Below are 24,821 nucleotides of genomic sequence, written 5' to 3' on the forward strand. Positions count from 1 at the left end.
CAGCAAAAACATTATACTCTACAATGGATGAGTGTCAATTTTTATATATATTTTTTTAAACATCTTTTTTTTCTGGATAAGGATCCGGAAGACCGTATCAGGTTTCGAAAGTTGTTACTTTAAAACACATCTATAAAAATAGAATTATATTACCTTTATTTGTAGGTATGGATGAAAAATTCTGGTTCTTTTAACAAGGGAATTAGCTGAATAAAGTACTAGAATGGATTAGAAAGCTATTCATGGACATTTTTTAGTAGTATGCCTACAGGTATTATGTTGACAAAGTCAGTGGAAAAGCTTGAAAGAAATAGAGAAAACAGAGAAACTATTTTTCATATAGCTATAAGAAATGTAAAGACAAAATCCTCTTCTTAGTGACATCAACAAAAATTGGTTACTACTCCATCAAAATCAATGGAATATAAAGCAATGTATTAAGTGGTACCAGAATCAGCTTAATAGTGTCTTAGTGATCATCACAAGTAAATACGTGGCTGTTAAGGTACGACGCTATGAGCAGTTAAACTTATCATTTTAGTTGGCTAGAAAAGAAAACAACAGAGGAACTTAGAAATCCTTCACATATGGCAAAATTTTATTTTCTTAGTTTTGATTTTGAATGGAACAAGATTTTTACACACATGCTTAAAATTAAGCAAGAACTGATAAAGTCAATGCCAAATGCCAAGATTTCACTCAAAAGATCTATTTGCACAATTATGGGCACTATTATGGGACCTTTATGAATAATTAACAGAATGTGGCTCAAAGGAAAGAAGTAAACGGAGTACTGCAGCATCCCTAGGGCTGCTTACTTTTCACACATTTAGATTTAAAACATTCCAGTGGGTTCATAACATGAAATGATCATTTGTTTCCTCAAAATAGACACCTAACACTAAAACCATAGAGTGAAATGCAGATCTTACCAGGCAAAGACAAAAACCTCATGATTTAAATGCCTCATAATAACTTCTACATACACGTCCACACTTCCTTCCTTAAGCTGCCTTTTCCAAAGACAAGGAAGGAATAATGTTTCTGGGCGGCAGCAATTGCTGTGCCAGGAGGGGCAGCAGGACTGCACTGCACTGAGCTGACGGTTCCCGGCCCCTCCTGTGAAAACATCCAGTTTCTCCAGATCCTGATGTGGGATCCCTCGCTGCTCACCATGTGAAGACACCAATGTGATTAATCAGTGCCGAGGCCAGCTTCGAAAACAGGAAACTTCTCCTCTCTACACATTAAAAAAAATGACACTTTGATATGAAACTAGCTTAATTCTACCTGGATGGCATGCTTACAACTTAGTTCTTTTTAATGTATCTAATTAATCTACCATTGGACTGGGAGACACCTTGCTACATAATTCTGCATTAAAATTAAGCAGTGCTATGTGTTCTGGGACACAAACATGACTACAGAGTTCTCCAAGTCTACAATATTTAAACATAACTAACTAAACCTGTAAAGAAATTATATTAAAGATAATCCATCTTGCAGTGACTCTCAGATATTTTAATCTATATGCCTAGGAAGCAGAAAATATTGTTGAAATATAAATTAATGTTAATTAAATGTGTGTAATGTGAATTACATGTGTGTATGCATAAGCTTAAAATATGCATGTGAGATGCCAGCTCAGCTGCCTTTCTTCTGCTTTTCTCCCTTTATTTGTACAAGACAAGACACAAATGCCTTTTAAACACTGCTATCACTGTGTACCTGAATGTTGCCAAATACCTACCATTACTACTGCTGTGCCGAAGCCTAGATAGGATTCCCTGGTTAAAAACCTTCTAAGCACTACAGACGCCGATACTGAGGTGATTTTGTACTGATCAAACAGGTTGCCAGTAGCTCTGATTCACCTGATCCAGCAGTGTAGGTATCCTCCAACATCAGCAACCACTAAAAACAACTGTAGTCCTTAAAATAAATGCGAGTCACGAGCTATCTAAGATTACCAACTGCATACTGACTCCCTGTGCCTGGGTAACTTCTCTCCTTTGGCATTATACGCAAGAAGAACAAAGGCTGTTAGCTAAGGACGAGTCCCTATTTTTAGGAGCCCACTTCTTGGAACACCTAACTTCCATGATCTCCTCCTCTCCTGTTTGCAGCAGCGCAAACCACAATCCCACGCCCCGACACCACCACACATTCATGGTGGCACAACATCTCTAAGGGCATCACAAGCAAATGCTTAAACAAAAAAAGTGTTATTGGAAAAGTATTCTTAGCTACCATTAATTCCACTTAGCAAGTGGAAACCAGTGAGAGAGCCAACTCCATCTGATCGGCCAGCTCTTCTTGGACCACAAGCAAGTGTCCTGGGAACTACCAGTGGCCCACAGACCACAGCTGAGAATCACTCTCCTAAATAACTCACAACCCTCTTATTATAGCACACCATGCTCCTTGTCTTGCTCAGGCTACTATTTTAGGTTTTTTGCTGCCAGCACTGCATATCATGATGGTAGAAACTCACAGCTCATATTTGCTAATCATTCCCACACTTACATCTGTCATTTGGGGACAACTATCTAGCTATCAACAAGATGATTAACTCGCTGAAGTATAAACTCGGTTTTACCCAAATGATTTCAGTCTTTTTTTTTTTTTTTTTGTAGATTTATATTACTTTAGCTAGAGGCAGAATCTCACTCATAGTCAATTCTGCAGTTTCATTAGACGTCAGAGGGCTGTAAAAGCAAACTCCATTCAGATGAATTGTAACAACAGCAAAGAAGCAATACATCAAATAAATTCAAGCTGCACATGGCTTCCAAATTTTCCTGTAACACCAGAAATATTTTCTTTTTTTGATACAAAACTTCATTTCACTTCACACTGGTGGTACATTAACATTTTGGGATCGTATAATCAATGTCTTCATAGATAATTTATTATCCCTGCACTACTTCTGTGCTTTTTCCCATATTGCTTCTTAAGGATATAATTCATTTTCAAAATGGTCTGAAGGCCCTACTCTTCCTGCAGAAAGAAATGGAAACTCTCTTTTGTTGGACTATAAATCAATCCTTACCTACCTCTTTTTATCATGGAAAATGAACTAAGGATAGTTTAACAGATTTTAAGGACACACTATTACCTTCTACAGTCCATGAGAGATAAAAGATCACAGAATTTTATCTTGTAACTTGGCTACTAAGAATGTCACTCAATCTTCCCTGTCATTCAGAAGCTACCTAATATTGATTCAGAAACAAAACAACAGCAAATTCAGTAGACAATCTGTTCCAAAGGATAAACACGCCTCACTAAAACAATAAAAAGTACTTGTATTATGGCTGTGTATAGCTCAATACTAATCTATACAGTTTAGAAAGTTCTAGAGATTTATCTTCAATAGAATTTATCATGAGACCAAATACTGTATTATTAAGGCATGACTGATGACTAGCCATTTATTAGGTATATGATATTTTAATGCATCAATTTTGTCTTTCTAAGCAATTACGATATGAATCACACTATGTCATATAGCACTTGGCATACACAGAATATTACCAAAAATCAATAAATCATTTAATTCCGATTTCATTTTTCTTTTCTTCGTAATCTTACTTTGCTACAAAGAAAAGTATCTTGGTGGTCTTGAGGAGAAACAAAACCAAAGCTGTGTTCTACTATTCTGATTTCTTACCAAACCACAACAGATGTCCACAGAATTAGACCATTTTAAGACATGGCTATGTATGTACATCTGCTGATGTCCACCTACAGCCTTTACTGGCAAAAGCCAACCAAGGTGCTAAAAAAGGGAGGTGAGGGATGTATTAGAGGGACTGAGTGTCAAGGGTTTCCTATCTAATCTTCCATTTTCCACAGCTTTTAAAGAAATTTTGGTCACGATTGAGACTTTTCGTCCTTATTTTAAAGTGGGATATTCATAACACGGCACTTGAACTAGCAATGCGTGTAGAATTAGCAATGAATAATTTCAGGATTTGTGCATTGATATGTGTTAGTTTTAACTAGCAGTTTGATTCCTATCCAAAGGAGTTGAAAGGCTGTTGCAAAGCTTCCAACTGGCTACTATTCGCTGCCATCAGAGGTGCTACTCCTAAACATGGGTCTTTAGTCCTTCTGCAGTACTCAAGCATTTCTACTCAACCGGATTTCATAATATAAAGTCTCCACAATTCATAATGTATTATAACGCTGACCCCCACAAGCTGAGTAGCTATACTGACATTTTGAGAGTAATTTTACCTGGACTGGTTGTTTGGTTTTTTTTTAAATCAAGAAGTTTACAAAGAATTTAAAGGTAATATTGTTGAATGATTTAATTTCTTTTAAAAGCACCAAAGTACTTTTTCATTCTTTCCTTAAACTGTTTTCTGTTCCTGTTTAAAGGAAATCATATGTTTAAGAGAGAGCAATGCAACACAATTTATGTTCTTCCAATTTCACTACTTATAAAATGAAACATTCAGTGATGGCTATATACCACGAAACCATGACCTGCCTTGCAACTAAGTCAGAAGACCACCCATTTAATCCCCAGGAAAATTCTAACTTACATCAGGCTGTAGCCTCTGTTTTGAGAGCAAGGGCATGGAGCTGTAGCATACTTCTAACACGTTCATATAGGAAACAATAAGTTCCACTTAAAATAAACCCTCACAACACCTAATAAGTGACTTGGTTACATGTAGAAGAATATCTTATCAGATCAAAAATCTCAAAAGAAGTGTAATGCAAATTCTTCAATGGAGTGACGCACTAAAAGAAGCTACAGAACTTAAAAGAATAAATCACCTGTGGGTATACCTGCCTATTACTTTTACTTTTAAGGAAAGAAATGCCCCATCTTAATTATGATCTGTTTGTATACATTTTTCCTTTCTTATGAACATGTCTTTTATAACGTAGAAATTAACCAAATGATGTGCAAATACCTGCACCTTAAAAAGACTTAAAATACAATCATAATATATTTGGCGTAGTAAACTATCAGAGTGAGTAAGTAATTAGGCAGAGGTTTTGGTACTATGAAAGAACCTGTTCGTAGGTAGCATCTGTTCAAGAGGCATTAACAGCTTAATCATTAGGAAAACTACGAGTAAAGTCTCATTATCAGGCACTGAAAAGAAAAAAACCCAACTTTTAAGATTGTATGAACATTTACAAAGCATATAGATTATGCCAGTTTTAAACAAAATAATCGAGAGCTAGAAAACCACTCTCCTTTTTGTAATTTTGCGTATAGCTAGGGACTGATGTTGGCCTGTTTTACAGTCACAGCAGCATTCAAAACAACTGCTTTTTTAAAAGCTAAGGAAGAGGATAAAGAAGTTGAAATTGAGGTATAACTTTTTGCATTCACTGAGTAAAAATAAGTTTCAAATCTTTTTGCACCGTGGATTGATTGCTAGAACAGAATTACAGCAATGAAAAGTTCAATTAATGTTGCGTGTCTCTGTGCAGCACAGCTTGCAAGAGCTCTCTGAATAGAGGATATCAAACAGAAGTAAAAATGAAAGGTGTAATTTTGTTTGGTTCTCACATCACTCTGTGACATGCCTCCAGTAAATTAGGAAGTCGTCTCTGATTGATGGCTGCTGTTGGAAAACTTGCTTTTGTCTTTCTGAGAGTTTCAAAATCTACTTGATCTAAATGTAACCAAGCACATTATTCCAACAGTTTCTTTCGTTTTTAACCCTTTATTACTTTACAGGCAGCACCATTTACATGTTAAGTGTACTATTTACATACTTTCACACTCTAAATCTGTGGTCTCCAAAGTGAGGTGCACGCACATAGGGGCGCAGGAAGAAAACAACAGAAATTCAGTAACACATGTATGCAATTTGTATTCATTACAAAAAGATACATTGAGGGTGCATGCTGAAAAATTGTTTACTGATACAAATTATTTATTCATAGGAGTGCCTGATCAAAAAGCTTGTTCTAATGAATCAGTATGAATTTGTCTTTCACAGTAGCTTCCCCCCTCTCCTTTTTTTTCATGTGCTAGACTCCAACCAGAAAAACCTCAAGAATCAGTGGTGTCAGAGACTGAAATGTTGTCTTTGTCAATTTATGCCCTCATCCTTCTTATCAAGAAATACTGAACTTCCTCAGAGGATTTGCAGGGGGCTATTTCAAACGAAGAATTATGAAATGTCCATCAGAAGCACAAAAGAATACACGGAATTTTTACAAAGTTCCATGCCTAGTTCTTTGCCAAAATATGCCCTTTTCCTAGTTTTATGCTGCATAGTAATACTTGACATGGTTTTCACCATCCTATATAGTGGTCCTTGACACAGGAACTTTGCCTTAGAAATCCAGAACCTAGAAGGCAATGAAGAGCTGCAGAGAACAAAATTATCCGTCCCTATGCATGCTGGTCCTTGGAGTTCTGGGGTTTTTTTTGCTATAATGCCACAAAACATCAATTAAGAACTCCTGTGGGATACAGGAGCAGGACATCAGCAATGAGTCCATGACTCTTTTTTCCTTTCAGTCCGTCACCTGGGAAACTGCAAAGGTGCTCAATTTTTTTGTTTAGCGATTTTGATGACACCTTTAATTAATGAAAATTACATTTTTGGCAATAAATAAATAAAAGAAAGGGAATCAGCTTCCAATAACTAAAAGTTGCTTTTAATATGTTTTGCATCGTAAGGATGAGGGAGAATTATCCCAAATCTCTTCTCCCACTGCAGACAACTTACATTGTCATAAAATGGCAAAATATAAGGCCTTCCAACCACTTTGTGCCTTCCCTTGAGTTTCTATCAAATCAACCATATTTCTTTCGTTACATTCAAAGCTCCTGCAAAGCACAGCGTATTACCCATGGCAACTGCAGTAACACCATTATATAGAAAGGTCACTAAACTTTTCAGGGCTTCCTTAGATTACTACGTTGAAAAAGGCTCCCTATGGAATATTCTGGAATACTGTCTAAATGTATACTAATGACAGGACGTGAGCTTCCTGTTCCTGTGCTCCTAATAAAATAAATATGAAAACAATCTCATAAATGTCTCTTCATTATTTTTTAAACGATCCATCAGTGGCTTTCTATGCTTTTCTTAGCTCCATGGTGCTACAGTAAGTACAGCAGTAAGTACAAATCCTGGCACATGATACTGAGAACACACAAAACACCTTATTGGGTCAGGAAAGTGAGTCCCCCAAGCTCAGCAGCGGCAAGAATAGATGCTATTCAGTGAGAAACCAAGTCTGGCCACTTGCCGTATCCCTTCTCCCTGCGGTGAATCCCTCAGGCTCACAACCCTGCCACAAGATGGTATTGGGACCAGAAGCAGCGCAGAAGTGTAGAGAAGGCCAGCGTCCAAAGCAAGGACCTCAGTGTCCAAAGCAAGGACAGCAGTGCACCTGTACAACAAAGAAGCTGGCTCTCTCAGCAACCATTTATGGACCAGTTGTCTCTGAGGCTGTTTTATCACTTTAAGTCTACTAATATAATTTGTCCACAGTGCAGCGCTTTGGCTGCTAGTTCCCTAAATTTTTTACCTGTCGCATAAAGAATACTTTCTTTTGTCTGTTTTAAATCTGCTAGTACCATTAAGTGATTTTATTCTGTATTTACTTTATTTACTGTCATGATTTTGGAAACCTCAGTCACGCTCCTGAGAAGCATTCTGCTCCACAAACCAAAGAGACATATAACCTCTCATAACAAGGAAGGTGCTTCCTCCCTGTTGTTTTAGTTGCCTTTCTCCATACACTCACCAACTTCACTCTTGAAATGTTGACCCTGAGATGCCCACCAGAACTGCACTCTAATATTCAAGATGCAGGTCCACTACGGATACGTACAGTAATAAACCAACGTCTCTTGCCTTGTCTGTAACACTGGTTACGTCCGACATTTTGTTGACTTAAATTTTGTTCGCTGCTGTGCAATGAGAGATAATATTAGAGAACTGTCAGTGATGATGCCAGTATCTTTCCTGAGTTTTAAAAATTAATTCCAAGTTCAGGATCACCCAGGCACTGTTAAAGGAGATCTTTTTTGTCAGATGTATTAACTCATATTTATCTACCCTGGCACTCGTCTACCATCTTTTTGTCCACTAATTACATTTTGTAAGATACTTCTGTAGTTCTCTGACAACTAATATCTTCCCAGTAATTAAATGCTATGAAGTACAATGCACAAACTGAGAAATTTCCCTGTTTACTCCCATTCTGCAGGTCATGGGTGAATACATTGAATAAAATTTGACACAGCACCAGTCCTTATGGTATTTCACTTCCGACCTGTCCATCTTAACAAACTACCACATTCTTGAAAATCCCCCCTCTCACAGGAGCTCTGTCAGTGCAAAAGGACACAGTGAAGTCAGCTGGAGGTTTGGTTTCAACTTAGATATCAGCTCCCTTTTTCCGACTGGATGCTCTCCTTCCCACAGATTTACACTTTCCTTACCAGCACAGGGACCGTCACAGTGGAAGTGGGACAGTCGTTCAACATCCCTGCTGGCCCCATCTAAAAACCTCTGCATTTCAACTAGCTCTGCCATCTCGAGCCACCAAACACACCTCTCACTGTCAAAGACTCTTCACTAAATGCACACTTATAGATTATCAGACCTACAAATGTTCTCTGCAATAAACTCAGCTCCTTTAGTTGCCAGACTTCTACCTGTATCCCATGATTAACACTGTACCAGAAATCACAAACCTAGGGATTTCTTACCTATGAGAGGCAATTACTAGCATTTTTTAGTTCGACATTCAAAGACGATGACTGGAAAGAATTTTACCAAAGAAATAAAGGTTTCAGTTTCAAACCTGAGATTAAATAAACCAATAAAAATGCTTAAAAGCTCGGGTGCAAAGGATAGTGAGGAAAAGTTATGCTAAACAGCTAAAACAGTTTCTTCTTCAGAATTTTCATGTTGCTTCCCATTGCTGAACCTTTGGGTCCTATGGAATTGCACTGATTTACTGCTACATCACTGCAGCTTGACCAAGTCCAGAGGTCTTCTGACACTAAGCAGCTTTCAGGACAGGATTCGCTATTGGTTCCCCCCATCTTATGATGCTGCACATTAAGAATATCTACTTAGAGTTGGCTGCCATGTCTTGCTGGTGATTTGCAAGTCAAAAGACTTTTCACAGACAAATGAGCAACCTCAACCCTGCAAATGCCCCATACCCCCATCTCAGAAACATATACTTGCTCCCTGGAATTTCGCTAATTTAGTACAACTATTTTTAAATTCAGAGATAATTTAGCCTCTCAAGTACTCGATCTCTGAATTGGACATTTCATTGAAATATGTACTTTTCTAATCTACTCAACATAAACACATTCTAGACCTTCTTTTCTATAACTTGTCTCTAAAGACTGCAATCAGCAAACTCTCTTATTCTCTCAATAGCACCTATTTGACTGGCAAATCTAATTTACCTAAAAAGACTATTTTCCTCAGTAACTTCTCTTCTCATACAACTGTTCTGCGGAAGTATAATGGAGACATTTAAAAACCACGTCGTGCTGTTTTTAATAGGCACAAATTCTGCTAGTAACATCAGGTGGGATATAAATATTGCATGTACAAGTTACAGTTTTGTACCTTCTATCATTTCCATGCCACTAGGAGGCTTACAATGTCCAGCATGGCTCACAACCCAAACAGGATACTGCTGATTTAGTCCACAATATAAGGCCTGTATAAAGGTCCTGTAATAACCTGCCAGTCCAGGGTTACCTGCCAAAAAACAAAACATACAAGCACAGTCAATATTAACCTTTCATCAGCAAGCAATCTGCTTCAAAGTAAACTTAACAGCATTACACAGAAATTTGTTAATTTCTTTTCTCTAGTACATTTCCAATTTTTATTTTCCCAATTTCAGGGAACTGGTTTAATTCCATTGATCAATGGCACCCACAAGACACATTTTACAGAATTAATTTGAAATTGCAGAAGCTGAAATTGAAGCCCAACACAAGAGAAAAATCTCCTTTGACGTTAAAGGTCAAGCAGCTTCCTTATCTATCCCATCATGTTACAGACACAGGAAAATTGGGCAAATACAAAAAACCACCAGATTTTATAAAAATATCACAGCGACAGCAGTATATATCACTTGATCCATACGTCTGCCCTCCAGAAAATATCAGCATTACCACTTCAGAATAGATATGATCCTGACAATACAAAGGTCTTTACTGATCCTAAAAGAGAAAATTATTTTATTTTAAACTTATTGGACTAAATTAAATTTTTCCGCTTGCATCTTCATATGCTCTCTGTCCTCTTCCATGCCTCTCGAGAGGACAGAGAAGTAATCAAATTAGTACTTGTAGAAATGGTGCATGGAGGTAAAAAGTAGGTTTATTCCACTTCTGCCCTTTCTATAGTGGGCGTTTTCATTTCGTCATCTTTTACTTCAACCCTTTTGCTCTTCAGGTAACAAGTTCATTGCTCTCCCAAAAGGTCAGTCCAGTGCTTGCCAAACACAGCCCACTCGCCGCAGAGCAGCCGTGCGCCAGGTACCCATAGCCACCTCCAGCACAGACACGCAAGTAGGAGCTGCTGCTGCTGCTCACACCAGTGGTGATACACGGGCAGAGCCCGGAAACCTTCCACTCTAGCTAACATATTGCACATGCTTCATTTCTCTCTCATATGTAAGTGTCTCCAATAGTTTTTAAACCTTAATAAAATTCCTGATCTTAAAACAGTATTATTTTTACTGAAGTACATGGATTTGGAAATGAAAAAAAAAAAAAAAAAGAGAACAATATCAGTTACTTCATGTTTCTAAGCATCTCTTTGTAAGCCTGACATTATATACCGTTGTACATACAGACTCAAGAACAACAGCTGTTGTATATACAGACTCAAGAATGCATCATCAAATTTTTGCAAACTGATTTCCAGAAAAAAAATTTAAAATTCATAGGGGTCACACATCCCCACAACTGTACCGCAGCTGTATGTTTCAACCCCTCCCACACCCCCAATGCCATTTTCATCTTTTTCATTTTCATACATCAAAAATATATCATATACAGGGCCCCAGAGACAATAAAATAAAATACAGACGTTATCTGTCAAGCTCCTTGGATTGACATTGCATAGAGGAAACCTGTCTTTCAGCAAGGTTGAAGATGAAAGTAGCAGCAATCCAAAATAAAGTGTATCATTTGTAGTACAAATGGTCATGCCGAGATCAAGGAATCACCAAGTTAATCTCAAAGACAGCCTTTTGTCTTTACATCTTTCTGAATATCAGTTTCAATTAACTCTCTTATTTAATAACGCAAAACAAGGAAAGGAGAAGGAATGGCAACAGCTGTTGTCCACATTTTGGTGCTCTTTCCCATCATCAGCCAGGTGAACCCAGGTTCAGTCATCAGCTGAAGAGCAGTGAAGTAAGAACAGCTTATGATCAGTGAAGTTTTGTATCAAAGACCGTACAAAACTCAAGGCACTCTAACACTTTTTTGAGGGAAAGGGGATTTTTAGCATGTGACAAACGGGGTGTGGATTTTAGGCAGGTAGAAGAGAAGATCCATAAATGAAAAGGAAAGCCCCTTTCCCCACTCTTGATAACATCTGCTCGTGGTAAAAGCCATTCTGAGGGGTCAGCTGTTAGAACTGCTACTGAGACTTTACAACGCCTTGAAGGGGTATGAATGAGAACCACTGGCACAAATGTTAAGGAAAATCAGCAACGATTTTAACAGCAAAGATTTCTACAGAGAAATCGCCACGTGTGAAGCAGCAATAAATTTATTCCTTATTGAACTTGCAATGTCAATGGAGTTATTCCAGATTTGCACTGACTTAAGTAAATGCTGATTAATAGTCCCTGTTCTTGAAAGCTTGCATCTACAATAAGTGGAGAACGTTTATCTCCTAATAAAGCTCAAACTTGCGTCTCTGCAAATTCAGCCATTTTATATGTTTTTACTTTAGCTACTATCTGTCAAAATACTTTAAGGGGACCAAACAAAAAACCTGAATGGATAAAGATTTTTTTTCGTACAACAGTTACAGTAACAGCTAATGGAAATAACTGGGGCTTAATATGCACAACAGTCTGCGATCAACAATATTTTGGGCTCATCTACTACAGTTGAAATATTGTTCAATGAAACTTTTATAGATATTTTATATAGATATATATAGATATTTTGTATAGACATATAGAGATATTTTATAGCTAGGTTCATCACAGAGTCACCCAGGCAACGCCGTGCTCTTTTGTGTATTTTAAGGATTTCCCAGTACATCACACCAAAATTGCCTATGTTCTTTCACTCAGCATCTAAGCGTCGAAAAATGGAAACCATAAGTAGATGCAATGTTAACTTCCATGATTTGAAGGTTACTCCAGTTATTTGAATACCACATCAATCCTCAGACACCTCCGGGCACCTGAATCATTCGTGCATGCCAGCAAATCTCAAATTGCAGTCATCTGAACCAAGACGCACATCTCGAGCAGTTACTTTCAACTGTGCTTAATTTTCAACAGTGTTTATGTTGTTTCAGAAAACTTTTAAACAATAGCTGTAAATGGTGACCATAACAGAAAAAGACACAAAACTACAATACACTGCATATTAGCTTAATTTGCAAAAGATTTCTAAGCATTTCATGGGAAGAATATGTCAAATGGACAATTTGCACAATGAATTGGAACACGATGGGGCCACTTTATTTGGTGTACCAATCAGTTTCAATAACCAAAGGACTCCTGGCACCTTCTCTGTTCTTCTCCATAGTGTACGGCATTTCACCCAGCTATTCTACATTAAGTCCAAAGTCTTCCCATTTTTAATTTGAAGACAGGAATCCACTTCTTCATTTTCCGATCTGTTCCACCCACAGCTAAAGCAAAACAGTACAGAACGACTGAATGTGCAGAGGTGGGACTTCGAGCTATATTAGGAGGTAAATATTCTCCACATACATATACTGTAGATACAGGCTTTCAAGAACAGGAACTACTACTCGTTAATCACCCACATATTTAAAAACATGAAACTTATTGAATAATATGCATTTGCCTGCCTTTCACTTTCAACCATGCTTTTCCCATCAAATAAAAATTTTAAAAACTAACCACTTCCTTCTTATGAAGACAGCTAGCAGTGGAGAGGGAACAATTTGTACAAACTACCTATCTGCCCCAGGGTATCACTGACAAAGAACAACTTTTATCCTGATTTCACATGATTTCCTATACAAAGTGCCATAAAGTCAAACTTGGCCTGTCTTAAAATGAAATACATATTTGAGATGCTACACTTACAAAAAAGATGTTACCCAAACTCAGGAAGTTTAAACTCAGTTACAGTATCATAAACTCAGTGCAGCCATCAACGCAATTCAATCAAATTGCTTAATTACAAATGCAAAACAATAAACATACAACGCTCATTTAAAAAGTCACAGACCATAGCTACTCCCCACAAGCAATGACAGCTTTTGTGGCTTACAAATTGTTGAGCATTTTGAATTCTTCTTCAACAGAAAATATTAATGGAAACTATAATTAAGAGAGCACTAGCATTAGAAAACCCTGTGCAAAAATAATTCCCAGAGATACTGAGGAATGTACAACGTAAACCACAACAGCAAAATGTTTCGGGTTAGAAACAAAAATATACACCAAAACATATAGGCAAAAGCCTTCTTTCCAGAAAGGGGTAGGTCAAAAATATAGACAGCTTATTCAAATGAAATTGAGACTAGAACTCAAAGTGAAAATAATTCTTAGCAGTTCTGGAAGAGATATCTAAATTGAAAAGGATTTATTTAAGCAGCCTATAATAAACGCCAAGAGTGGTGATGAGTGAAGGAGACAAAATTTATGTGTAGCTAAATCATCCCAAACAGCGATGAGGTTTCTTGCACCTTGTTTTGAAACAAGCTTTTGGGTTCTGTGCACTGTCCTGTGAGACGTTCCCCGGTGTTTTCAGCCATGTCTCCAGAAGTCTGACCATCTGTGGGAGCAGGAGCTGGCATTCAGCTGTGGTGCTTCATGCACTTCTCTAGCAGTTGCCTTCTGTCTGCTCTGGGACCTCAGCAGGACTATAAAGAATAAAGGCAGCTACATGAATAGAAGAAGGGAAATACACAGCCAAGAGTGGGTTTACAGAGAACTTTGAGGAACTGGAAAACATGCCAGCAATTACCATGAGTTTAATTTTAGAAATAATCCACAGTTTTAGAATTAAGTATGTATGCCGCAGTATTTACATGATAATCTCCTGCAACAAAACCAAATGCAGGCTGTTGTGTTTTTTTTAAAAAAAAATGAGCAGCCATAAATCAAATTTGAAATCCAGGGGTGCACAGCAGGACCACACAAAAATCATTTTTGTGGCAATGATTCTCACTGCCTCTTCACAGAGCTGCCAAAGGTCCCAGCTCCAGCTCGAAGAGCCTAAATGACAAGTTCTTCGCTCAGGGAAACTTAATCTGCCTTTGGCGTCTGACCAGCCACCATGGAAGAAGATGCAACTCCCCGATGTTAATGAATGGAAAGCAGCCCACGCAGATGTCATAAGGATTTAAATGGAGCATGTAAAAAACACAATGGTGTTCTCACACTTGGGGGAAAACTGCAGAACTGACACCGTGGCTGATGATCAGGCCTTAAACGGAAACACACAGGTTTCTCTGACGCGCAGGGTCAAGGGATTTCAAATAAAACATGTCAAATAACAGTTGAATGATCATCATAAAGTCACGTCAATTAAGCTTTCACCTGTTTGCACGTCTAGGGGACTGGCATTCTTCGTGCAGCATTCTCTTTATAGTCCATACACCAGGGGAGCAGCATCAGCCAAAGAGCAAACAATTACAAGGACGTTATGCAGAAACACATGTGAAAACTCTGTTTGATCCTCTCTGACTCTGGAATCATGAATTTGGCTAGAAAGCACCTTAATATATTTGCTTGGATTGTGAAAATAGGAAATCTCAGAAGGATTCAGCCAGGTGCCTGTAACACAGCTTATTAGAGAGGTTTTTCAAGAACATTTCACATTTTTCCCTGAGATATATATACACACACAGTTTTTAGCTTAAAACAGCTATAAAACTTACATATAGGATGTTATAATAGGCATTCTTTATACGCGTTTTGCAGAGCAAATAAGCTTGCCTGCTGTTCTCTAACACTGTTCTACCTTTAGGACAAATGTGGATTCATTTACCTCTAAAGAAATCCCGTGGACAGCCTGATAAACCTGAATTAACCTAACACAGCTGCTTTTGCCCAAGTGACAATTGTGCCTGAAGCCTGTGAATAAAAATTCCCAGCTAGAAATTGTGACAGTACTTGCCTGTTTTCTCATACGAATGATTAACCGCATCTATCCAGACATGTAAGATACAAAGTCTGAAATCCTGATTTTGCCCACTGCAAACCTACTGGACTTTGTGATTAAGTGATATCGCAAGGGTTATAAAGTCCACAGATGTGTTTGAATAGTTACCTCTAATGTCTCAACCAGGTAAGATAGGCACACAAATACAAAAAAGCCTTCATTTTATTTTTTTTTTTAATATGCCTCTAAACTAATGGTTCTTGGAAGGGAGTTAAGATTGAGATATAAAACTGAAAAAAATGGAGTTCATAATGGAATAGTGAATTTTTCACTACATTTTTTAAAGGTAGAAACCAGAATTTTCTAGTGCTTAAAATTAAAGAAAAAAAATTGTTCTGTTTTCTCCACAGTACATGAAAAATTAACACACCTAACTGGGTTTCCTGGTACACACCTAAACATACAGACTCTCTTAAGCATCTGCTTACGCAGATGAAGACAGATTTAACTACTAATTTAACTACTTTTAACACCCCAGATGCGGTTGGTCTCTCTGATCCAATCTGTACTACAACCGACGCTGGCAGAGAGGCTGCAGTGAGCTCTGCAGAGGGTCGAGAAGTCCCAGCGGGAATTTTTCAGTCGGCTTCAGGGGCTGAAGCAGAATTGGAGCAGCAGAAAACAAACCTCCTTCTGAAAGAACGGGGGAGAACAAAGGAAGTGTGCAGAAGAGGAACATGAGACTTGGTGTCAAATGGGTTCACAAGCAAGCCTATGCAACACAACTGAATAACAACAACCCTGATGAGACAACACCAGCAGGAAAAAGACAAAGACAAGAAAAACAAACAATTCAACCCCAAGATAACCACAAATTATTTGTTTCGTGCAGATAAACAGCTCTGCAGATTTGATCACTTTTTAACAGTATACAAGGAAGAAGCAAACAATACATTCAAAAGGCACCAGAAAGTGCATTTTCAGATTTGTATTACAGATCACTCTATGCTGTATCGTTAGTCAGAGTTATGAAAAAGAAAGGCACAGATTTGGAGGCTTTGGGGCTATTAGGTTTTGGGGTTTGTTTTTTGCTTTTAAGACAATTTTTAGAATAAAGACTGACGGGAAACAAAAAATAGCAATGTGGAATACAAAGACAGCTAATTTCAGAAAAAAGACTGAAAACGTGTTTCTGCAATTTTTATGTATTCAAGACTGTCAAGGGAGTGTAATATTTGAAATTAATATGCTCTGGTAATTTTGCAAACGAATTATGCATTTGTTATCAGTCTTCAGAAATGCAAGACAAAAAACCAAACTGTTCTGCATATGGATAAACCAAGATTTACCAATCCACAACCTTACGAAAAAAAATGTTGCATTGACATCAGTGTATCTCTAACAGAGGCAAAGGGCCGTGCAGTTAGGATATTAGTCCTGGTCCTGAGTAGCTGCTCCATGAAGACTTCAACCCAAACACTTCAGGCAAACAATTTCCTCGTTCATAAACACAAGGTACGTCACAAACACAAATGTTTAGCCATTTAGGACCTATTGTGAAAAGGTTCTGCCTCTTAAGAGAAGGCTGAGATAAGAGATAAAAAAGATTTAAAACTTAATGGTGGAAGGCACTATGTAAGTATGTTACTACATATTTATTTATTCCTATGGGAGTTTTTAAATCCATCAAGAATGAGCAAGAATTGTTTTCAAAAATGGAAATCAGGACAGTGATCAAAATCTTCCATCATGCCCGTAACAGAAAAACAAGGCCAAGACCTATGACTTACCGAATTTTTGGCTCTACTATTTTCCATAGATATTGAACATAATGGGTCAAATTTATTTCTAATATAGATTCAATGATCCATAGGAGTTACTATTGGGACAGAAATGAGGACACGTGTTAAATAGAATCTGAAAGGAGATATTTATTTTTTATTATTTTCAGATATAATTAGGTCAAAATATTTAATATCAAGGCAAATCCGTATCAGTTCAGGTACTTCTGGCAGCAGCTGCCAGAAAGAAAGTACATTATACACTGATGCTGTAACTTTAAACAATTTAATTGCATTATTTGTACAGGATGCACGCGAAGACACTGGATTTCCTTCACAGACAGGTCCTTCAGTAGGTAATTTCTTCTTCTCTTCCGCCTCAGAGATCATGTGAAAAGAAACAGATCCTTTTTAAAATGGTTAAATCAAGCAAAATACCCTAGAACACAACTTTTCCATAACTATGGACAACACAAGCCTTTGCGTGCTGTAGGAGAAGGATCGCTTCCTCTCCTGATTATGCTACACACAGACGGGCAGGACGGATCCGTGCTGAAAACAACACCTCATTAGCAGGGAGAGGACACCAAGAGAAGGCTGCGGATTGAGACATTTCAGTAAGTCACTTCAGTAAGTCACATCTGCCACCCAGATTTAGCGGAGGGAAATGCTGTCAAGCACAGTTGGATGTTCAACCATCCTGTCATTGCTTTGCCTCCTCAAACTTAACCAGCTCAAATGTGCCAAGCCCCCACCAGAGGTACTTCTGGAGCACTGGGAAATTCAACAAAAGTGGCATATTTCAAGCCTAGATCTGACATACAGGCTGCTCTTTGCATGAGGAAGTTTTTATTTTTAATGATTTTTTTTTTTCTTTTCTAAAGACAATGGAAGCTGGTGGGCTGACCCAGTAAACAAAGCACAACAACTGTCAGCGTATCTTAAAATATTAGTCACAAACAAGTAGTCCATAAGCAGCAAAAATATTGGAGCGCAGTGTCCTAAGAACTGAGTTTTCTAATATCTAATATGGGATACAACACAGAGCTTTCCTGCAGGGGGTACCCTACCAGCATGTGTGTCTTCTATCCAAACTCCTCATTATTTTATTTTTAATCACTTTGAGCCCTCTACCTCTCAGAAAGATTCAGGGAAAAATGACTGATGTATTTGACATTTCATTGGGGTAAGAAGTAAAATCAGACAGGTAGATACAAACCAGCGTTATCCTCTAAGAATAATTTTCTCAAGTGGTAAAACCATTGGGCTCAGTGAAATAAAGGGGACAGCCCTCAAAGAACTGTGGTATGAGTCAAGACAGCACATCCCATTGACAAGTCCTCAAGCACTTGACTCAAATTTCATTATTCCCACTTTATGAGAAATAATAAACAATGCAAATCTATGCATGAAAATTAAAGCATTACCAACCACTAAGAACTCCACCAGTTAACAGTACCTTATATACATTGCCATTTGAGAAAATACGTGCTCAGATGAAAATAAGACTGATCTCATAATTAAGCCATGAATATTCACACTAGAGATAAAGAAGTGTCTAGGAAAGTTGGAAGAAGAAGTGGCTTGAAAAGCATAGGGAAGATAGGGTTTGGGGGGGGGGGGGGGGAGGGGCGGGGTGTGTGTGTCATGTGCTTTTGCTCCTGCTCAGCAGCAACCTTAAAAAACGTGGTCATGTATAATATATATCCCACGCAAGCATGTGAATCATAGAATGGGTTGTGTTGGAAGGGACCTTACAGATCATCTAGTTCCAGCCCCGCTGCCATGGGCAGGGACACCTCCCACTAGACCAGGCTGCTCAAAGCCCCATCCAGCCTGGCCTTGAACACTTCCAGGGATGGGGCATCCACAGCTTCCCTGGGCAACCTGTTCCAGTGTCTTGCCACCCTCACAGCAAAGAATTTCTTCCTAATATCTAATCTAAGTCCCCACTCTTTCAGTTTAAAATCATTACCCCTCATCCTATCGCTACGCTCCCTAATAGAGTCCCTCCCCATCTTTCCTGTAGGCCCCCTTTAGGTACTGGAAGGCCACTATAAGGTCTTCCTGAAGCCTTCTCTTCTCCAGGCTGAAAAGCCCCAACTATCTCAGCCTGTCTTTATAGGAGAGGTGCTCCAGCCCTCTGATCACCTTCGTGGCCCTCCTCTGTTCCAACAGGAATCAGAAGCGTTCTGCTGTGTTTCACTGAAATAGAAAGCTGTGCTCTCCTACCTTATCTGCTCTCCTCTTCTACTGTCATTTTTTTTATTCGGAAAAAAAAATAAAAATTTCAAAGCAATGTAAAACACAACTTTTCCATGTCAAAATCTGAGAATTCAGGGTCAAATATAAAGAGTTAGCAGCTTCCTCTGGAGCTGCGCTGTAAACAAGAGCTGAAGTCTCAAGGGAGAGGCATTCTCAGCGAATCGCTACCACCTGGTGTGACTGGTGGGGTACCAACTGCTTCCAGATCAGTCTCAAGCCTGAGCAGGTTCCATGTGAACCCACATATATGTATGTGCTGCGTGTTGTGGACTGACACCATAACTTAACAACAGGAAGTTCAGCAGCAAGTCCAGCTGAAGGATCTCCCACCTTCTCCCCTGACTGTCATTCCCACCCCCCTGCCATGGCTCACCAGCCCCTGAATTACACTGGCACAACTCTATGGGGCCACGCTGTGAACCCAAACAGGGAACTGTTCCAGCTTTAAAAAGACCCCAGAAATAAATGTATGTATTTATTTAACTCACAGCATGATCTCTCAAACTATTGTTCTGGCATAACCGAGGGGTGGAGTGGCACAGTGTGGTGGGAACAGGAATACCTTTTGCCAGTATTGTTGACAAACATTTTGGATTGTGAAATAATGGCCTTAGCAAATTTTCTAAGTGCTTCAAGCACTAAGATCTTAGACTTCCAGTGCCTGGTGGGTCTTAACATACACTCTACAAACAGTTTCTAACTTCCGTACTACTTTAAACTCAGCAACGTCTGCTTTATTTCTTACTTGATGGTTCTAAAAGCTACCTGAAGGCAAGAGCTCTATGAACAGCCCAGTCCTGCCCCCCAGCCTCCTTACACGCTGCCCAAATCCTAACACAGTCTCACCTGCTTAAAAATAAAGCAAGGAATGGCAGACTTTCCAGTAAGACTCTGATTACATGATGTTGATCACATAAGGTCATAACACAGACAGGTGGGATACAGGGAAAGACGCTCTTGAAAATTTTAGGAACACCAGCTAGCTTTCCCAAAGGCAGCCTGAGGAGCAGCCCAGCAGGCAAGTAATACATTCAAAGCATCAAGGGGTTGCTTCACATCCTACGCTGTAGTTTTGCAGGAGAAGCCATGATAAAAAAAGCATAGTGTTTCTCTTCCTCTCTCCATCAAAGAGCTGCAGCTTCACTGCCATTCTCTCCTGGCTAACTTGCACTCGGGCATGATGTTCTACAGTGAATACTCGAGCAGAGTATATTATCTTCAGGACTAATTTCAAACAGTGCAAATACCACAGAAGAGATGAAGGCTGCTGCTAAGCTAACATGTAAGAGAGGAACCTTTCTTAAATAAATAAACGGAGTATCTGTGTACACACAGAGAGGGGAACCTCCTCAGCTGTTTGGATATAAACATGTATCTCAGGACAGAACTTTAGATGCAAAATTGAGACTGTTTTGGTTCCTGCTGATTAGCCACATGTGACTCAAGTGTGCCAGCTGGACTAGATGCCATTCTGAACTGTGTCATCCTCCACGTGCCTCGTCAAGGGAGCCAAGACTCCAACCAAACAAGATTCTTAAGTTGATTCCCTGGACCAAGTGTGTTAAATAATATCATCTCCATTTTTTAACACCTAAATTTCCCTTCTTCTCTGCTCTGTTGCTTCAGCTGAGGATGGACAATAGCAGCACTGCTCTACTTGGGAAGGTATGCTCAAAATAAGCAAAAGTAATAGAACCCGCGGAACTTCTTTTATCTTACACTAGTAGAGACAAATACATGAAGCATGGTGTTAATATGATGGAAAATATACATCCACATAGGAAACAGCTTTTCAGCCTCCCCTTTAGGTCATCAAAACTCTCTGATACAGGACTAAGCAAAATAAAGCCCAAGTCAGTGTGTAAACAGGAGTCCTATGTAGCTTGTTTCAACGTTAGCACCAGTGCAGTTACACTCTATGACTTTCATCTAAAAATTCTCATTGCATCTAAAAGTATTACTTAAATCAAACCACCGAATTCCAAAGTTAAATGAATTATTCCTTTAATAAAGACTTGAAGTACTTAAATGAGATTAGATATTTTCCTTAATGTCCTTTGGGTATTTACTGCTGTACATCAGAAGATGGTATATGCCCTGGCACAAGAAATCCACACAATCAGTAAAAGCGGAGCTGCCCATGGAGTTGGTCAATGATTTAAACATGCCAGGAGAGGAAGTATTTGTTGTCTCACTCTATGAAGCTGTGCTTTTATTGTTAACTTATTTACTCACTGTTTGCTGGTTGTAACTGAATGCTAGTTTAGATACTTGGGTGATAGATCATATAAATTTTGCATACGTGAATGAAGATTTGTCTGGTGGTTTAGTACACAATTTGTGAGGATGACTGGCCATCTATTGAAAAGCAACCCAGTGGAAAGGCTGGGAACAGAAGCCACAGCTCTCCAATCCTTATATTCTCTGCTCTAACTGGACTTCCTTTATTTCACTCCTCCTAATGCAAATAAAAGGTATTTTTATGAACCTCAACAGCCAACATAACCAATGAATCAGTGTCACATGAGTGGTCTTATAAAACTACTAATTTTTTTGTGATACACATACAGTAGAGAAACAGTCAGTTCTTACCTAAGCATTCGTAGCAAACTAGTACATGGTACAGGTGGCTATTACAGCAATAAGCTTTCCAAAAAACACTATTTTTTTCTAATCTTTAAAACAGCTCCCTCTTCTGGCATACTCTTTCTATACTGTTTAAGTACCATACTTCATTCCTTACCAGTTTTTAATTCTGTTTGGTTCCTAACACTCAACAAATCCAATTTCAGTGTTAAGGCAATTACTACGCAGTACAGCTGTGAAGGCAAAGAGAGAGTACCTTAAATTACACGTCTTGAATGAATGGCTAGTTCTAAGCAAGTATTTGTCTAAGATTATCCATATACTTATCTTTACTACCTTTTTCAAAAGGTACCCCAAAAATCAATCCCAATCAGGATCCACACCTGGACAAGAAGCCTGGATGGCCAGCCTCTGGGTCACATTTGCAGGATCACTGAAGTCAGAAGGGATCACCTGAGATCTCCTAGCTCAGCCCCTGACCACACAGGGTCAGCTAGAGCAGGTTGCCCAGGTTTGCACCCAGTCAAGTCTTGATTATCTCCACAGCTTGAGACTTCACAACATCTCAGGACAACCTAACATCTCAGTAGGCAGAAACACTCATGGCAGTGCCCATCTCTAGCTACTGATTATACAAAATACCTGGGAATTTATGTTCCTTACTTTAGCATCTTAATTAGGTGTTTAATATTAGGCTGGATGAAATTGGGCCTTAGAGTTCATTTCTGAACTAGGTGACATGGACCCAGCCAGAACCAGAAAAAAACCACAAAAACAAAACAAACAACCCCCACCCACCAAAAAAAAAACCACCAAAAAAACAAAACAAACCACACCACAGGAGAGCTCTCATAACAAGGCTGACAGTGACAAAACTGCAGAGGTAAGAGATGAGGTGAGGCTGGACAGTCATTTTTTCCTACTGCTGATGCTCTGTCACTATTCCATCAAAAAAACAACCAAACCACAAAACCAGAAAGAGGAAAAAGCAGCTTTCACTGCCTAATGTATTCAGGTAGAACAGGTTCTTGACTTCATTCATAGAATTGTTGCTGGAGCTCATTCAGTGACAGTGAGCACAAAGCGTATGGAACAGAGCATGAGCCAGAAGCCAGAGGTCCCCTTGCCCAGGAGGTAAAAAGTCATCTTTCCTCTTAACCTGGCTGCCTATTGCCAGCAGCGTTCCCCTTTCCTCCAGTTGTATTACAAAGGCAAACAGTGAACACTACTGTGCCCTGGGGGAGGAGACACCCGCTGCTGACTTAAAAAGTAGCATGAGAGGATGGAAGTATCTGAGTAACTCGGTGGTCTCTACTCCAAAATCAAATTTTGCTTCACATAAACAGTTTGGATCTATCTTCTTTTTATTGATTTAGTCACACATTAAGTACTAAGATTCACATACAGGATTACATTCTGGCCAAGGCTGACAGAAGCTACATACTACAACCTAATCTGTCAATACTGTGAGTTCTCACTCGATCCAATGCAGTTCTTGTAGACAAATGGTTATAACATACAGATTACATACCAACAAGCACATTTAATCACATAAATTTTGTATCAAAGCACATTCTAGAACGAAATTGAAGACAATTGGAGTAAACATGCTTTACACAGTTTGTAAAATGAGGAAACAGATTCTTTTATTATTAAGGAAAGCCCTTGGTCTCAGTGGTAACAGTAGACCTCTGAAGAACTATTCATTCCAGTGACTGCTAAGCAGGGGGAATGATTAACAACTTAAAAAAAAAAAACAAACAAACAAAAAACTGGTTTAGTGGGAGCCAAAAACCCAAAATACAACAGAAGTAAGCTTCAGGGCTATACAATTAGTTTTAGAGTAAAGTATTATTATATAGTGACTTTTCTTATGCAAATGTTGAGGGTGATGACTGTTAAATATCAAAACAGCAGGTGAAGACAAAGCCAGCTGATTTACTGAAAGCTTTTCAGAGTCCCTACATTACAATAAAAAACAGAACTTCAAAGACTTTAAAGCTAACAGGAAGCCTCACTTCAACGGAGAACACATTAAAGGCTTGTCATAATCCAGGCAAATTGTTTGCACTATTTTCACTGCTGAAAAACAGTTAAGTAGTCTGCAAGTGACAACAGTCCTGTTGGTGTAAGTAAGTAAAACAAGTAAAAGTAAGTAAGTAAGTACAGCCTTTACAAGTAAGTAAAAAGTAAGTAAAACAAGAAGATGATCCAATAACCCAGCAGCAATCCAACCGCAAGCAGGCAGATGAAGAAACTCGGCAAGCGTAGGGACTACTCTGCATGCGTGACAAAGAACGGAATTCTGAAATTATTTCTGTGTATTAATTAATGAACGAAACTTCTGTAGCATGCTTTACCACAAAAAAATATTATTTACATTACACATCATCAACCATGAACTAAGCTTCCCCTGTAAAAGACCACAAATAAAAAAGTTGCCTAGTTTACAGCAATGGTAACAAAAATTCCGAAGCCCAGAAATAAGGTATCGCAATGCACTCTTGCAATGAGATGCAAGAAAAATTTGATGAGCAGCAAAACTTCATGAGCTAAACAGCACGGCGGTTTTAAAATTTGTACTGTATTTATTTACAAAGTTAAATGTTTCATAAATACACAGACACAAATAGACAGATACTCTTAAAACAGTAAAAAAAAAAAATATTCCATTACACTTTGTGGATCCTGGTTTTCAATGAACCCAAGCAATGTTAAATATTGCTATAGTAGAGTTTATACTTCACTGCTAATTTTACACTAAACAAACACTGCAAAAAGGAAAATAGACCTTTATGACACAAGAGGAAAAAAACGTAATTCCTGTCCTTTCCATAACGCCTACATTTCCAGAAAACCATGGGCCTGATCCT

The 24,821-nt window shown here is 38.6% G+C and overlaps 1 protein-coding gene across 1 annotated transcript in view; it reads right to left on the reverse strand.

The window, feature by feature from the left end:
* Positions 1 to 24,821, reverse strand: part of LDAH (lipid droplet associated hydrolase) — a 132,642-nt gene that overhangs the window by 88,461 nt on the left and 19,360 nt on the right. Inside the window, exon 3 of the mRNA XM_074581946.1 lies at positions 9,594 to 9,728. Coding sequence (XP_074438047.1) covers positions 9,594 to 9,728 — 135 coding nt within the window. The remainder of the gene's footprint in view (positions 1 to 9,593; positions 9,729 to 24,821) is intronic.

Source organism: Larus michahellis, chromosome 3 (genome assembly GCF_964199755.1).
Source record: "Larus michahellis chromosome 3, bLarMic1.1, whole genome shotgun sequence".
NCBI lineage: Eukaryota > Metazoa > Chordata > Aves > Charadriiformes > Laridae > Larus > Larus michahellis.